The 17,835-nt window shown below is 44.3% G+C and overlaps 1 protein-coding gene across 2 annotated transcripts in view; it reads left to right on the top strand.

Annotated features, from left to right (window-relative positions):
* MAN2B2 (mannosidase alpha class 2B member 2) overlaps positions 1–15,591 on the top strand; it is a 40,472-nt gene extending 24,881 nt beyond the window's left edge. The window contains exons 16-20 of one of the 2 annotated variants that reach the window (XR_006390217.1): positions 43–181; positions 1,013–1,122; positions 9,477–9,594; positions 12,444–12,563; positions 14,803–15,591. Coding sequence is in view for 1 of the 2 variants with exons in the window: in XM_044296209.1 (XP_044152144.1) it covers positions 56–181; positions 1,013–1,122; positions 9,477–9,594; positions 14,803–14,891 (443 nt within the window). In the remaining variant the exon portion in view is untranslated. The remainder of the gene's footprint in view (positions 1–42; positions 182–1,012; positions 1,123–9,476; positions 9,595–12,443; positions 12,564–14,802) is intronic. The other variant, XM_044296209.1, reaches the window with a different exon arrangement.
* The last annotated feature ends 2,244 nt before the right edge of the window (positions 15,592–17,835 follow it).

Genomic DNA, 17,835 nt, shown 5'->3' with positions numbered 1-17,835 from the left:
ACTTGATCTTCTAATAAGTTACTATTCATTATTTTTTGCCAGGGCAGTGGAAAAGCTGAGAATCGAATGGTGGATGATGTTCCAGTCACTTTGCCAGCCAATATTCACCTTCAGATCCTAAGTATTCCTGGATGGAAATATTCTTCAGACCACACAGAGCATATACATAATGTGCATAAAGGTAGGACATTTTTCAGTTGGTGAGTGGCTGACGGGTGGGGCATTACAAAGGGGTACGGGTTTAACAAACATTCTGTCCCAACTGCAGACGGAACAGGGGGATAGGCTCCAGCTGCAGGCAGTTGTCTTTCCGTTGGACACAAGACTGTGCAAAGTAGGAGAGGGGACATGGCTGAACTCCTGAGACAAGTAGAAAAATATATATATTTTTAATGCTTCACTTTCAACAAACTTTGCATTAAACAATAGTAAAGTGTGTGTACATGAGGAATAACACTATTTCTGGACACCGTTTTGCTCTGTGCATGGCGAATGTCTACTTTGCAGTACTCCCAGACATGGTGGTTGGATACTAGCTGCCTTCCACTGCATACCCAGAAAGTAGAGGAGAATCTGCTTCCTAACTGTCTCACAGTCTCGCAGAAGCAGTCCCAGAATAATGGAAGATGTTACAGAGAAGTACTCACATGGGTAATGCATCATTACACAATTCTATTTGAAAACAATAGGCTTTCTATATTATGAATGGACAAGCTGAGTCCTCCAGAGTGAGAGCCACTCATTCCACTGGCCGATTGATGAAGGTCCTGAAGTGTCACTAGATGAACATTATAAAATGTAATAGTAGTTTAGTGCTGATCCTTGCCCCGACTATCCTACCGTAAATCTAGGGATGTCAACGTTTTTTTTACACAGTTATGTTTACGTTTTTAACTTTAGGCTTTTCAGTTGGAGTCCCCTTTTAAATATATTTTCCCGTAAATCGTTTATGAATTCGGAGAATAAATAAGTGATGCGATTTCACCCACAGAATTTCCATCTTTTACCTTAGGTAAAACACGAGATGATGCAGATTTTAGCCGGATATTGTTAAGATTGCAGCACCTGTATGAAGCCGATGAAGATCCCATACTCTCCAGGCCAGCTTCCATAAATATCAAGGTATTTAGGGTATATCCCTAAATGTATTCAGCCTAGCATGTATACACTGGGGCAAATTTATTAAAGGGGTTATCTGAGTTAATAAAAAAAAAAATAACTCTTAAAACCCATCTGGATATACATATAATTTGGTTAAGCTAGATTTCATCAAGTTAAAACCCATATGTACACCTTTTCATGGTTCTGTCATTGCTTTGTTTACATGCTGAAGTACATGCTGAGGGGGCGTATAACAACAAAGCCTGAGCTCTGCCTCATGAATATTTGTGGGCGTGAACAATCTGACCTTCCCCTCACCCTGCTCTGCACATCCTAACTTTGCATAAACCAGTCACATGATCATCTCCCAGCTCACACAGACAGATCATCCTGTCACATTGCAGAAACACAGGCTCTATGTATCTAAGCTCTATGGCAGCTCTGTGTATCTAAGTTCTATGGCAGCTCTGTGTATCTAAGTTCTATGGCAGCTCTGTGTATCTAATCTCTATGGCAGCTCTGTGTATCTAAGCTCTATGGCAGCTCTGTGTATCTAAGCTCTATGGCAGCTCTGTGTATCTAAGCTCTATAGCAGCTCTGTGTATCTAAGCTCTATGGCAGCTCTGTGTATCTAAGCTCTATGGCAGCTCTGTGTATCTAAGCTCTATGGCAGCTCTGTGTATCTAAGCTCTATGGCAGCTCTGTGTATCTAAGCTCTATGGCAGCTCTGTGTATCTAAGCTCTATGGCAGCTCTGTGTATCTAAGCTCTGAGGCAGCTCTGTGTATCTAAGCTCTGAGGCAGCTCTGTGTATCTAAGCTCTGAGGCAGATCTGTGTATCTAAGCTGTATGTATCTAATATAGCTTAGATAGATATAGGTGTCATATATGACACCTATATCTATCTAAGCTATATTACACCCATATCTATGTTGACTATATACTATGTAGTGTCCCCCACCCCTCCATACACACAATGCAGTGTCCCCCACCCCTCCATACACACATTATACACAATGCAGTGTCCCCCACCCCTCCATACACACAATGCAGTGTCCCCCACCCCTCCATACAAACAGTATCCACAATGCAGTCACCCCCACCCCATACACACAATGCAGTGTCCCCCACCCCTCCATACACACAATGCAGTGTCCCCCACCCCTCCATACACACATCACACAGTCACCCACCCTCTACACACAATGCAGTGTCCCCCACCCCTCCATACACACAATGCAGTGTCCCCCCCAACACCAATACACACCAATATACACAAATGCAGTGTCCCCCCCCCTCCATACACACAAGTATACACAATGCAGTGTACCCTCCCCCACCCCATACACACCAATATACATAATGCACAGTGTCCCCCCTCCCCATACACACAATATACACAAATCGCAGTGTCCCCCTCCCCCACCCCATATAACCAAATGGCAGTGTACTCCCCCCCCACCCCATACACACAATATACACAATGCAGTGTCCCCCAACCCCTCCATACACACAATGCAGTGTCCCCCCACCCCTCCATACACACAATGCAGTGTCCCCCACTCCCTCCATACACACAATGCAGTGTCCCCCACCCCTCCATACACACAATGCAGTGTCCCCCACCCCTCCATACACACAATGCAGTGTCCCCCACCCCTCCATACACACAATATACACAATGCAGTGTCCCCCACCCCTCCATACACACAATATACACAATGCAGGGTCCCCCACCTTCCTCTCTCCGGGAAACCTAAGAGCCCAGGCAGAAGCACATGTCTTTACTCTCCAGTGTAAACTGCAGGGAGGGCGGGTCTTTCATCTGATTGGCTGTCCTGACTTTGCCTTCTCTCTTTTATTGCCTGAGCTGCTTGTCCTTCATTCCTGCTCCGGGATCACAGCAATACAGCGACTGGCAGCGCCTGGGTAACCCTTTCCTTATCAGAGCTCTCCTGTACACTCTTTCAGTGCAACACAGGAGCTTCTGTTTTGCACAGTACTGTCAGCCCTGTGTATGGTAATGACAGCCCTGCTGCTCTATTGATATGCTAATGAGATCGCGGAAGACAGATACAGGGAGAGAGGGGGCGGGCACCAAAGGCTCTGACGTCTCGTTTACAGAGCTGGGCCACTCCCTCAAGCAGGGAGAAGCTTGTAAACGAGACGTCCGTGCCAGAGAACGGTTGATGCCGTCGGGGGTCACATGACCCAAATCAGCAGTGTGGAAACAGCGCAAAATCAATAAAGTGAGTACATTAGAAATGTATCTTTAATGATGTATAAAGCAGCCCTAACACATTTTTTTAAGTCGGATAACCCCTTTAAGGTATTTGCGGCTTTTTCTGGCATAAAAAGTTACAAATTATGGTACACACCATATTTGTGGCATGATTTGCGACTTTTTAGCCTTCTCACAAGGGGCAGGATTAGCTGGAGGGGTGGGGCCAGCCACAGCCCACCAAATTTTTTATATTTACATCAGAAGTTGGCATAGGGTACACCAAATTTATCAAGAGGCCTGTGTGTCTTAACCGCCGAACGCAGGGACGCGTCCTGGAGGCGGTCGATTCATTCCTCCTGGACGCATATACGCGTCCTCTCGCGAGACGCGAGATTTCCTGTGAACGCGCGCAGGAAGGTAAGCGAGTGGATCTCCAGCCTGCCAGCGGCGATCGTTCGCTGGCAGGCTGGAGATACGATTTTTTTTAACCCCTAACAGGTATATTAGACGCTGTTTTGATAACGGCGTCTAATATACCTGCTACCTGGTCCTCTGGTGGTCCCTTTTGTTTGGATCGACCACCAGAGGACACAGGTAGCGGTGTAAAGTAGCACCAAACACCACTACACTACACCCCCCCCCCCCCTGTCACTTATTAACCCCTGATCACCCCATATAGACTCCCTGATCACCCCGCTGTCATTGATCACCCCCCTGTCATTGATCACCCCCCTGTAAGGCTCCATTCAGACGTCCGTATGATTTTTACGGATCCACGGATACATGGATCGGATCCGCAAAACACATACCACCGTCTGAATGGAGCCTGACAGGGGGGTGATCACCTCATATACACTCCCTGATCACCCCCCTGTCATTGATCAGCCCCCCCCCCTGTAAGGCTCCATTCATTCAGACGTCCTTATGATTTTTACGGAATCAAGGATACATGGATCGGATCCGCAAAACACATACGGACGTCTGAATGGAGCCTTACAGGGGGGTGATCAATGACAGGGGGGTGATCACCTCATATACACTCCCTGATCACCCCCTGTCATTGATCACCCCCTGTCATTGATCACCCCCCTGTCATTGATCACCCCCCTGTAAGGCTCCATTCAGACGTCCGTATGATTTTTACGGATCCACGGATACATGGATCGGATCCGCAAAACACATACGGACATCTGAATGGAGCCTTACAGGAGGGTGATCAATGACAGGGGGGTGATCACCTCATATACACTCCCTGATCACCCCCCTGTCATTGATCAACCCCCTGTAAGGCTCCATTCAGACATCCGTATGATTTTTATGGATCCACGGATACATGGATTGGATCCGCAAAACACATACGGACGTCTGAATGGAGCCTCACAGGGGGGTGATCAATGACAGGGGGGTGATCACCTCATATACACTCCCTGATCACCCCCCTGTCATTGATCACCCCCCGTAAGGCTCCATTCAGACGTCCGTATGATTTTTACGGATCCACGGATACATGGATCGGATCCGCAAAACACATACGGACGTCTGAATGGAGCCTTACAGGGGGGTGATCAATGACAGGGGGGTGATCATCCATATAGACTCCCTGATCACCCCCCTGTCATTGATCACCCCCCTGTTATTGATCACCCCCCCTGTAAGGCTCCATTCAGACGTCCGTATGATATTTACGGATCCACGGATACATGGATCGGATCCGCAAAACACATACGGACATCTGAATGGAATGCCAGGGCAGTATAACTACCCCACAAGTGACCCCATTTTGGAAAGAAGACACCCCAAGGTATTCCGTGAGGGGCATAGCGAGTTCCTAGAATTTTTTATTTTTTGTCACAAGTTAGCGGAAAATGATGATTTTTTATTATTATTTTTTTTCTTACAAAGTCTCATATTCCACTAACTTGTGACAAAAAAAAAAATTCTAGGAACTCGCCATGCCCCTCACGGAATATCCTGGGGTGTCTTCTTTCCAAAATGGGGTCACTTGTGGGGTAGTTATACTGCCCTGGCATTTTAGGGGCCTATATGCGTGAGAAGTAGTTTGCAATCAAAATCTGTAAAAAATGACCGGTGAAATCCGAAAGGTGCTCTTTGGAATGTGGGCCCCTTTGCCCACCTAGGCTGCAAAAAAGTGTCACACATCTGGTATCGCTGTACTCAGGAGAAGTTGGGGAATGTGTTTTGGGGTGTCATTTTACATATACCCATGCTGGGTGAGAGAAATATCTTGGCAAAAGACAACATTTCCCATTTTTTTATACAAAGTTGGCATTTGACCAAGATATTTCTCTCACCCAGCATGGGTATATGTAAAATGACACCCCAAAACACATTCCCCAACTTCTCCTGAGTACGGCGATACCACATGTGTAAACTTTTACCCAAACCATTTTTTTTTTTTACCCAAACATTTTTTTTTTAACAAAGATATGTAGAACAATAAATTTAGCGAAAAATTTATATATGGATGTAGTTTTTTTTGCTAAATTTTACAACTGAAAGTGAAAAATGTCTTTTTTTTTTGCAAAAAAAATCGTTAAATTTAGATTAATAACAAAAAAAGTAAAAATGTCAGCAGCAATGAAATACCACCAAATGAAAGCTCTATTAGTGAGAAGAAAAGGAGGTAAAATTCATTTGGGTGGTAAGTTGTATGACCGAGCGATAAACGATGAAAGTAGTGTAGTGCCGAAGTGTAAAAAGTGCTCTGGTCATGAAGGGGGTTTAAGCTAGCGGGGCTGAAGTGGTTAATACATTTGAGGCATCCATTTGTATCTGACCTCTGTGGTTCCAACAATTTTAGGTTGCCACTGACTCCTGGGTGGCAGTGCATTATTATCCAGCCCCTGAATGTAATTTAGACCAGTAAATGTAGTCTATGTCATGTGACTGTGATGCCCCTTCTCACTTAGTGATGTATTATTACGTCACTCAGTGTATGTAGTTAACACTCAGTGCCATAATAGTTGGTCACAGTGATGGCTGTCAATCCACTGATTGCAGGTGCCAGCTGTATTATACTGCAGACACCTAGCTTTTACTGCTGGAATTGGAGATAACTCAGATTCCGTCAGTTTAAACCTTCAGATGTAGCAGTCGGTAGCGACCACAACATCCAGGCAGAAGAAGGAAGCTCCATCTGTACCGATTGGGTTTGCAGGGTGCTGAGAAGTTGTCATGGCAGCCGAGGGCATCTGGTGGCCCCCGGGCCTGCCATGTTCCAGGATGTAACAACAGACTGTCTGTCAGAGTGACTATGCACTGTAATACAGAAGTATTACAGTATATAGTACTAGTGATCAAATAATTGCAGGTTCAAGACCCCTGGGGGGGGGCTAAACAAATTTTAACCCCCCCCCCCTCTTTTTACACACACACGCACATTTGTATATAAATATAAGCCATAGTTGGTATCACTGCATCCGTAACGACAGGTACAGCGTGTACCAAAATAATCATCTTTTAAAAATGCTGCTGAATATGGTTATGATGTAGTTTTGCTATGGGGCCCCATTGTTACTTGTTACTCCCCTGTAAAATAGACCACAGGCCACTGTATTAGGTACTTTCCTATATAGAGACATACAATAATAAAGCGGTGTGCATTTGTATATTCCAGTGGTGAACGCTGCCACTGATTGCCTGTATAATGACTTCTGCCAGAGGTGCTACTTCTCCCCCATGTGTTCTTCCAACAAAAGGATATGTGAACAGATCTTGAAAATAACAAAAAACCTGTTAAAATTGACTTCAAGGCAGAAGGAGCCCTGTCTGTCTCAGCGCTGCACATGTAAACTATGCAAATACGACAGGATTTCATCCAACGAACATGTCGGACAATCTGCCGCACAGTCTGAAATCTGCTGCAGCAGCAGAAGGCGTCCTCAGTGCAGAACCGCAGAGATTCCTTATGTAAGGGTGTTCTTTGTTCTGCCAATCCCTTCTTCACTGAGGGATAATTTGTGTATCTGCCTTTGGGAAAATACTAGGTGATATTCTCCAATATCGCGTCATTAATCAAATCCCTCATGTATGTCGCTAAGCTATGGACTAACATTGTTTATAGCCATCTATAGGTGTCTTCTCCACAGCATACTTACCAGCACGAATATCCAGTATCGCAGGACATTTGTGAGCCCCATCTACGCAGGTGAACCCCTTTATTTCAAACCACACCCCACTTATAGTCTCGTTTATGGGGCAAAAAGGTGCTGTAGCCATCCCCAGCAATTTAAATTTCCTCAGCGATTCCTGTTAAAACTTTGCCAGCGGCCGACTGGGAACTTTAAGGCCATGTACACCTTCGGACGCAATTTTTTTTTATGATTGCATTTTTGGCTAAAAATATTTTTTTCCATTGGCCTTTATTAAAAATATTTAGCTGTTCTATCACAAAGGGTTAACTGTTTTTAGCTGTGTGACTGGAACTTTCATTTTCACTTTGTGCTGGTCGAATAAACCTTATCTCTAAGAGGTGATAAGCACTTATTTAAAGGGGTTCTGGAGTTTGTTTAAACTGATGATCTATCCTCCGGATAGGTCATCAGCATCTGATCAGCGAGGGTCCGACACCCAGGACCCCCGCTGATCAGCTGTTTGAAAAGGCAGCGGCGCTCCAGGAGCACCGCTGCCTTCTCACTGTTTACTGCTGGCCCAGTGACGTCACGACTAGTATCACTGGCCTGCGTGCGGCTAAGCTCTGTTCACTTGAATGGAGTTTAGCCCCGCCCAGGCCAGTGATACTAGTCGTGACGTCACTGGGCCTGCTGTAAACTGTGAAAAGGCTGCGGCGCTGCTGGAGCGCCGCTGCCATCTCAAATAGCTGATCGGTCGGTGTCCCGGATGTTGGATCCCCGCCGATCAGATGCTAATGATTTATCCAGTGGATAGATCATCAGTTTAAACAAACTGCAGGACCCTTTTAAGCTACATTCTTATCAGTAAGATCTATAATGAGTGTTTAGGAGGTCAGAGAGCAGAGATAAGGTGCCCGTCAGCTCCTAGTCTGATGGAAAAGACAGAAAATCCAGGGTGCTACTAGAGCATGTCCGCTCTGTACAGAAAAAAAAAGATGGCATATTTGTAATTGCGGACAAGATGAGAGTGCCGGCGATGTGCGGTCCGCAAAATGCCACTGCATTAGGACAAAACTGATCCGTTTTGGACCGCTTGCGAGAGCCCTGAACGGATCTCACAAACAGAAAGCCAAAACGCCAGTGTGAAAGTAGCCTTAGCAAACATTGGCAGTCCAGCTGTTCAGAAACTACAACTCCCAGAATCATCCTTTAAATTTTATGGGAGCTACAAGACCAACCGAGTAAGTGTGCATGCTGGGAGTTGTAGTTTCACAGCAGCTGGAGTGCCGGAGGTTGCCGATCTCTGCTGGATGATGTCTATATGTCCCTCTAGTGGAGACATCAGTAACCTTTAGTGCTGGTATAAGTCTTGACATAGGATCTCCATTCTGTTGAAGTCTTTACAAGGCTACACATGAGATGCCTCCTTACAGTCGTGTGTATCTGCTGTCATAGCAGTTTGATTCGTCAACATGACAGATGGTTGTAATTATTCCCCCATCACACTTGTCAGTATTACTTTTGGAAAGCATATGGATAATTAACCATTTCCTCATGGGCTAAAATCACCTAAAAGTTTATTTTTGAGAGATTTTGTAAATCTTCTAGTCGCTGCACAGTACACAGGAGAACAACATAATGACAGAACTGGGCACTTGGAGGTACAAATTTTAGGCATAGGGGCACCTGTCACAGATCATAAGTTCCCCCCCTGCTGTAACCCCCAGCAATCTGCTGTTATCTGTGGGAAACCTGGCAGTAAGCATTGGGTTTCTCTGCAACGCCACCACATGGCAAAATGAAGCATTACACAGTGTCCTTACGAGGGGATTGGTCGTTGTATAAAGCAGGACAAGACAGGTCCTTCAGCACCAGAGATGATCTCTGTAACTGCTCTCCATTCTGGTGAACCCACCCTCTATGGTGAATGAAGATGGGTTTTCTAAACTGGGAGCTCTTTAAGTCTATTCCAGTATGACTGGCACTTTTTTGTCTATTCAGTTTCGTTGCCTGATTGTTCATATTGGGACTTGCATACTAAATTATGTTTTATGTTAGCTTCTTCTTAAAGGACTGGGGTCTGTGAGATTGGTGGAAGAACGCTCTCTTACTGGAACCTGGGACCTGACCACCATGGAGAGATGGAAGTGGAAGTCCACGCCGAGGAAAGACAGTGGTGAGTGGATAAATATCATTGCTTAGCATTGATGTATTAGCCCCTTGGATACAGAGGTTTCTTCATTTTTTGCGTTTTCATTTTCTTCCCTGTCTTAATGGAGCCATAACCTTTTGATTTTTTTTTCAGTTTACATAGCCGTAGGATTGCTTGTTTTTTGCAGGACTAGTTGTACTTTCTAATGCCACCATTTAATATGGCATACAAGTAAGTTAGTAGTGGCAAGCGGGAAAAAAAATTCCAAATGCGGTGGAATAGGGGAAAAAAGCCGAATTCCACAACAGTGTTATGGGTTTTGTCCCTACGGCCTTTACTATACAGCAAAAGTGACCTGTGCCATTTATCCTCTGGATTACAACTCTTGTGTTTTAGTACTGAAATGACTGGCTTAATTTGTAGTTTTTCTATGTTGGCCTGCCACCTGCAGGTCTCCATAGAAACTGCAGCTCTAATACGCTGGGTCTCTTTAGAGAGACTCAGCCCACTGGAATTAAGGACCGGCTTCCCCAATTGCCGCATGTGGGAGCTGGCCCATTTAGATGCCGTGGTCCTGCTTCTAAAGAGTTAAATGCCTCCTGGTCGCAGGCATTAGCTGCGGGCCTCTGCTCTTTGAAACAGAAGAGACCTGCCGGCTATGGTGTACGTTGCACTCGAGCCAGCGCCATATTTAAACCCCCCCCCCCAGTGCTATACATGTACCACGCTGGGAGGGGTTATGACCACTCTCTAATCTATCAGTGGTGGTCGTGCTTGTACAATATAGGAAAAAGCACCAGCATCTCTAGTGGCCGGGACTGCTAGAGTGCACATAGGCGCGCATGCACAGCAGCTACCGGCCATGCCAAGTCTGCGCTGCATCGGTGGATGTAACCCCTGGAAATGAGCAGTGTCTAATGCGAAGGAGAAACGAGTCAAGCCAGCAAAGAAGGCAGTATGGACAATCACAATAAATTAGTAAGTGCCTGGTATTAACCTTGTCTACATGATAAATGCCGATTGCTGAAGTGAGACAGAGGCGTGGGACAGATATCGGGGACAAGCATATGTACAAACACTCATTTCCAACAATCGCCTGGTGTAAAAAGACCGCCAGTCATCCAGTGAACGAGTAAATGCTTTCATGCGGCACCTAAAATCCGTGTTCATCAGCAGCACATCACCCTGTGTAAATAGGAATGAAACGGTATGGGGACGACTGATCGTAGTAGCGTTCATCCCCATACGCCCCCGATCATCACTGAATGTAAATGCCGCTAACGAGCAGAAGGTGATCAAGAATGAACATGCACTCTGTTGACCTATGGCGTACTTGAACCTTGCGCTATCAGCTCATCATAGTCTAGGAAGATGTTATCTGTAGAACATGGTTTTTCACACCTCCACCCATCCACTCCTTCTTTTGAAGCCCCCTCTTTCCTTAGATCAAAGAGCAGTACACTATGACACATTGACAGCACTACAATGTACACTTGTAGTGATGCCCTTCCTCTAACCTTGCAACCAGATGAGCTCCTCTTATTTCTGTTCAGCTACATTGACGTTATGCAAGACTGGTCAAAGGAAAAGCTCGCAACCTATTCAGGAGGTCACTTTATCCCAGCCGGGATCGTAGAATCGGCGGAGTGACGGAAAGGACTTCTCGAAGTGTCTTCTCTCCACAGCTTAGCTGAAAGAGGATTTCATTTTGTGCCCTCTTACAAGAAAATAGCCATCAGTATAGTAATATTACCTGAACTAAGCAGAACATAGCTGGTAAAATATCTGGTGTAGATAGTCAAGGTTGTAGCCCCTGTAATTACTATGGCTACAGATGTAGCAAGAGCCGTTGTATGGACAGTGGCGTGAAACTCAGATCGTGGAGAAAGCTGTCCGTACAGAGGATGCTTGCTCTATCTGTACCACATTGTCATTCTTTGTAGCCCCCAGCTATCTCTGGGACCCCCGTATAGAAGAACTGTTTTCTCTTCGACGCTCTTGGTAGAGAGGAGTATGTATCTCCATTGTACAGTAGTGGTGTGTGAGTTACAAAATGCTCAACTATTTCTGCTGCTCCCATAAATTTTCTTGATAAAACTAAGATTGTTTCCATCCACTGACAGCAAGCTGAGAATATTGGATGGTTGCAGAACTTCTCCTTAAGGTACGGCCACACGGTCAGGTTTCTTATGCAGTTTTGTAAGCCAAAACCAGGAATGAATAAAAAAAAAGAGGAGACATCATATCTGTCCTTTATATTCTGCCTCCTTGCAGAAATCTGACTGTGTGGCCATATCTATAGTCATACCAACCCCTGGGTATTTACCCGCTTGACGGTACTGTCAGCAGGCGATAATTTGTGGTTTCCTGCCTCCGAGTCCTGACATGCCAACATCTATTTTGAAGAGCAAAGAATGCACTCATCTCACCAGCCATGGCGGTCACACTTGGCACGGGATGGCAAATTCCTACATTTAGAGTCTCTGCCATTGAGGACGTGTTTGTCCCTGGTATATGAGGGAACAGATCCCCAGCAAGTTTGGATTTAAAGGGGTTTTAACAATTTCGTAATCTACTATCGGGGAATTTATCACTTCTTTTACGCCAGAGAACTGGCCTTAAAAAGTCACTAAATGTTGGCCGATGCCTCACTGCCTTGCATGTTTTTATAATTTACACCAGAAATTGCTGTAGCTTATAGCTCAGATGTTTGCAAGCAGGAGTAGATGTTGCCTTCTGGTGCATGGACAGCAAGAGAAGCGCCTAATTTATGAAGAGGTTCTTCTTAATAATTTGGCTGCGACCCACTCCAGTATGATGATCCCACTCCATTCTTGATGAATTCCCCTCCTCCTCCCCCTTTTGTGTTTCAGTTCTTCAGCGTCTTCACGTTCCGTGCCGTCAGTGAATGAGGACACTAGTCCGGGCCCGCCACTGAGAAGTGGATTCCATTGTATTCAGTGTAGTCTGCAGCTGCACAAATCTCACTGATGGTTTGTTACAATGTATCAGTTTGGAATCCAGGCTGTTTAGCTCACAGAGCATTGCCTAGAATGGATACAAATGCATTTCCTTTTCTTGACAATGTTAAGAAACTTAAACACAAAGTATATTAGATAGCTGTAGAACTCTCCATCTATTCCAGTGATGAACCTTTGTGAATGTAAAACCAGTAAATCCATTTAATGTAAAGGAGCACTCTGGGCAAATCTGATGCACTGCGCGCGAGGCAGAGGTCCCAAAAATAGAGACACCGAGCGTTGTGTCTCCTATCTGCTGAAGACGGACATAATGGAAAGTCAATGAGCCCGTCTGCAGCTGCAAGGAGACTGAGCACTTCTATCTCCTCATTTTAGCAATCACTGGGGGGTCTCCGCGCTCAGATCCCCATTGACTAAAACCTTTGACATATCCCTATGACAAATCAGAAGTTTTTTATTTAAGTACGAGTACATTTTAAAGGTGCAATAAAACAATTCCAATGGAATTGTAAGCTCTTACACGTAGGGCCCTCATTCCTCTTGTTGTAATTATTGACTTGTCTGTTGCTCCGCTATTTATGACTGTTTGTACATGAACCCCTGAACTGTAAAGCGCTGCGGAATATGTTGGCGCTATATAAAGATTATTATTATTATTTCCGCTCTTAACCATGTAATCGTTATTTATGTGTGACAAGTCGAATTCTTTAAAATGTTTCTTCTAGTGAACAGTACAAGAACTACAGGGGTCATTTATTATCCAGAAATCCATATATATTGGGTGTACTTCTGGCGCAGATTGTGGCCCAAGGGTTATTGGCAACACAAACTGCCACTTTTCCCACGCTCACGCCAGGTCTAAAAAAAGTGGGCGAGGAAGGAAACGGGCCGGTCGGCCCGTCTCATTCATCACTTTTTACACCTGTTTTAGGCGTAGAAAATGGTCTAAATGTAAGACAGCTCGGAAGCGTTCTTACATTTAGAACTAGCTCTGGATGCGCCGAAGTTATGGAGAGGCCAGAGACTCTTCATAACTTTGGCAGATCCACAACCACATATAGGGCTTATTATAGGGATTCTGTCACCTCGTTTTCGGTTATAGAGCTGCGGACATGCACGGCTAGACATGCGGACATGCACGGCCTATGTCCTCCGAATCTCCTCCTATTGTCACAGTTAGATTAGATTGCCGTAATCTCGCAATGCGCATTGCGAGATTACGGCAATCTAACTGTGACAAAAGGAGGAGATTCAGAGGATGCAGGCGGTGCTGAGCTCCTTCACAGGGGACATGGCTGGGCACCAGGAAGGTTAGTAAAGCCCCTTGGGCACCTACAAGACTCATTTACATATCTCTAAAATCATTTTTTAAACGAAATAAAAGGACACAGCCCTATAGGACCGGTATTTTGCGGACATGCTAGCAGTGATCTAGCCGTGCATGTCCGCAGCTCTATAACCGAAAACGAGGTGACAGAATCCCTTTAAGACCGGCGTCTAAAACGTAGGTCTTAATGAATGACCCCCTACGTTCTTATGTTTTGTTGCTTTTGACCAGAGCTGTACTGGTCAAATTTTAAAGGGGTTATAAAGCTGGACAACCCCTTTAACTAATATTATAGTAGGGGGAAATGTCATTGTCACCCAGCTTTTTTTTTTTACAATGGGATGTACAGCAGTTATGAATTTTTTTTACAGTTTAGACTACTTTTACACTCGCGTTTTGGTGCGGATCCGTCATGGATATGCACAGATGGATCCATTAAGATAATACAACCGCATGCATCCGTTCAGAACGGTTCCGTTTGTATTATCTGTATTATCTTTAACATAGCCAAGGCGGATCCGTCTAGAACACCATTGAAAGTCAATGGAGGACAGATCCGTTTTCTATTATGCCTTATTGTGTCAGTGAAAATGGATCCGTCCCCATTTACATTGTGTGTCAGGACGGATCCGTTTGGCTCAGTTTCGTCAGACAGACACCAAAACGCTGCAAGCAGCCTCCAGAGCAGAATGGAGACTGAACGGAGGCAAACTGATGCATTCTGAGCGGATTATTTTCCATTCAGAACTGAGGGCAAAACTGATCCGTTTTGGACCGCTTGTGGGAGCCCATGACGGATCTCACAAACGGAAAGCCAGAACGCCAGTGTGAAAGTAGCCTTAACAGAATAGAAAATGGCTACTTTTATATTGTATTATTATGACTTGAAGATTAATAGATTTTTTTTGTGTTTGTTTTGTTTAGATGAGAGGATGCCTATGAAAAGCATGGAGGACTTTACAGTTGTTGTTTCACCGAAGGAAATAAGAACTTTTTTTGTATATTTTCAATAAGCACTAGCTCCTGTAGCAAGCAGAAAATAGTTATTATATGATTGCTTTTGTACCAACCTGTTCTGCAGCCCCGAGGATGTAAATGGGTATCTGGTGGTCTTCACTGGTAGCATTGACCATTGATGACCTGGTGGCAATGAAGCTTTTCTGTGGCCTTGATTATTTATTATTTCTCCTACTTTTAAGGGCTCATGCACACGACTGCTGGCTGTTTTGCAGTCCTGAAATTGCAGATCCACAAATCATGGATACCGGCCGCATGCATTCCGCATTTTGTGGAATGGAACGTCTGGCCTATAATAGAACTGTCCTATGCTTGTCCGTAATATGGCGAATAATAGGACATGTTCCATTTTCTTTTGTGGAACAGCCATCCAGACATACGTAAACGCAATGCACACAGAGTAAATTCAGGTCTTTTTTATGCGGAGCCATTGAAGTGAATGGATCAACATATGGGCCGCAAATCAAACAGCACGGAAAAAAAATATGTTCAGGTGCATGAGCCCAATGAGATGTATTATGTTGTAAAAAATGCTATAAATTGTATATTATGTCTATCAGGTGTTGAAACAAATGTTTTTACAATTACATTTTTCTTCTAGAATGTCTTTTTTACATTATAATGATTAGATAGAATGTCTCTAATGAAGCTAAACATATTGTGGGGTTCATTTATAAAAACTGAATTTTTAAATAACTCAGGTCTCTATTTTATGCACATTTCCTCATATCGTTTTCATTTGGGGGGTTGTATTCATAGTGCATAACTTTTCTATGGCAAAAAGGCAGCTCACATCGGGAGTTTGTGATATTTCAAGTTTCAGCTGATTCTTTCATTTACTGATTTTCTGCCTTTGATACATGACTCTTAAAGGGAACCGGTCACCGGGATTTTGTGTATAGAGCTGAGGACATGGGTTGCTAGATGGCCGCTAGGACATCCGCAATACCCAGTCTCCATAGCTCTGTGTGCTTATTGTGTAAAAAAACGATTTGATCCATATGCAAATTAACCTGAGATGAGTCACGGACAGGACTCATCTCAGGTTAATTTGCATATGGATCAAATAATTTTTTTTTACATAATAAAAGCACACAGAGCTATGGGGACTGGGTATTGTGGATGTTCTAGCAACCCATGTCCTCAGCTCTATACACAAAATCCCGGTGACAGGTTCCCTTTAAAGGAAACCGGTCACATTGGATATGCTGTCCAATCTGCAGTCACCATGTTATAGAGGACCTGGAGCTGAGCAAAGTGATAAAAAATTGCATTTGGAAAGTCTTCAGACCTTTAATTTTTTTATTCATTTTGTTTTGTTGTGGCCTTGTGGCACAACATAACATTTTTCACCATCATTCTGCACTTGGTTAGAAAGGTGACCAAGAACCACAGATTCTGTCTGCAGATGGGAGAACCTTCCAGAAGGTCATCCATCACTGCAGGACTCCACCAATCTGGGCTTTATGGCAGAGCAGCCAGAAGGAAGCCTCTCCTCCCTAAAAGACATATGAAAGCCCACGTGGTGTTTACAAAAAGCACCTAAAGGACTCTGACTGCGACAAGCAAGATTTTCTGGTCTGATGAAACCAAGATTGAACTTTTTTGGCCTTAATGCAAAGAGTCATGTCACCACCTACCCAATACCATCCCTACAGTGAAGCATGGTGGTGGCAGCATCACGCTCTGTGAATGTTTTTCAGCAGCTGGCACAGGTAGACTGGTCATGGTTGAGGGAAAGCTGAATGTAGCAAACAGATATTTTTAATGAAAACCTGACCCAACATGCTGTGGACCTCAGACTGGGCTGAAGGTTCACCTTCCAATAAGACAATGGGTCAGATTTACTAATAGTAAAGAAGTAAGAATACAAATCACAGTCTTAATATTAGACAAATTTACTATTCTGGCTCATGGACGTTTTTAAGTTTGGAATATGGTAAGTCCTGCTTCAGATTTACGCTAGAATTCCATTTATGCAGCAAAAATTTGTCCACGTGCCAGAATTTTTTCTGCACACCTTAAATTTGTCCGTGCGCAAAAAAAAAAATATATGTCCATTTGCCCAAAAAAACTGTCTAGTCTGGTAGTGAAAGGGAACCTGTCACCGGGATTTTGTGTATAGAGCTGGGGACATGGGTTGCTAGATGGCCTCTAGCACATCCGCAATACCCAGTCCCCAGAGCTCTGTGTGCTTTTATTGTGTCAAAAAAACGATTTGATACATATGCAAATTACCCTGAGATGAGTCCTGTCCCTGACTCATCTCACGTACAGGACTCATCTCAGGTTAATTTGCATATGTATCAAATCGTTTTTTTGACACAATAAAAGCACACAGAGCTATGGGGACTGGGTATTGCGGATGTGCTAGCGACCATCTAGCAACCCATGTCCTCAGCTCTGTACACAAAATCCCGGTGACAGGTTCCCTTGAAGTTTCACAAAAAAAATGCACCAAATGCGGATTTTTGGCGCATGGAGGTGCATTTAGGCAAGTCCCCTTTTCCCGTAAAGCCGCACCCATTCCCCATAATGCCACCTTGTCAGACGAGGCATAAAATGCTTAGAAAAGAGTGTAAAACAGTAAATGTGATGCAATGCATTATCAATAGTAAATCTGCCCCACTGATTGAAAGCACACAGCCAAGACAGCTCAGCAGTGGCCTAGGGACAACTAGCCACAAACCTGACTTGAATCCAATGGAAAATCTCTGGAGAGACCTGAAAATGGCTGTCCATTGACGGTCCCCATCCAACCTGACAGAGCTTGAGAGGAAAATCCCCAGATCCAGGTGTGCAAATCTTGTGGCATCGTACCCAAGAAGACTGCCAAAGGGGCTCCAACTCCTGAGTAAAGGGCCTGAATGCAAGATTTTAGTTTTTCTTTTTCGAAAAATTTGCAAAGATTTCTAAAATTATGAAACGCTATATATTTTT

This window comes from Bufo gargarizans, chromosome 1, assembly GCF_014858855.1.
Source record: "Bufo gargarizans isolate SCDJY-AF-19 chromosome 1, ASM1485885v1, whole genome shotgun sequence".
In the NCBI taxonomy this organism is placed as follows: Eukaryota; Metazoa; Chordata; class Amphibia; order Anura; family Bufonidae; genus Bufo; species Bufo gargarizans.
The sequence above is the reverse complement of the archived record's forward strand: the minus strand, read 5'-3'. Positions and strand labels throughout refer to the sequence as shown.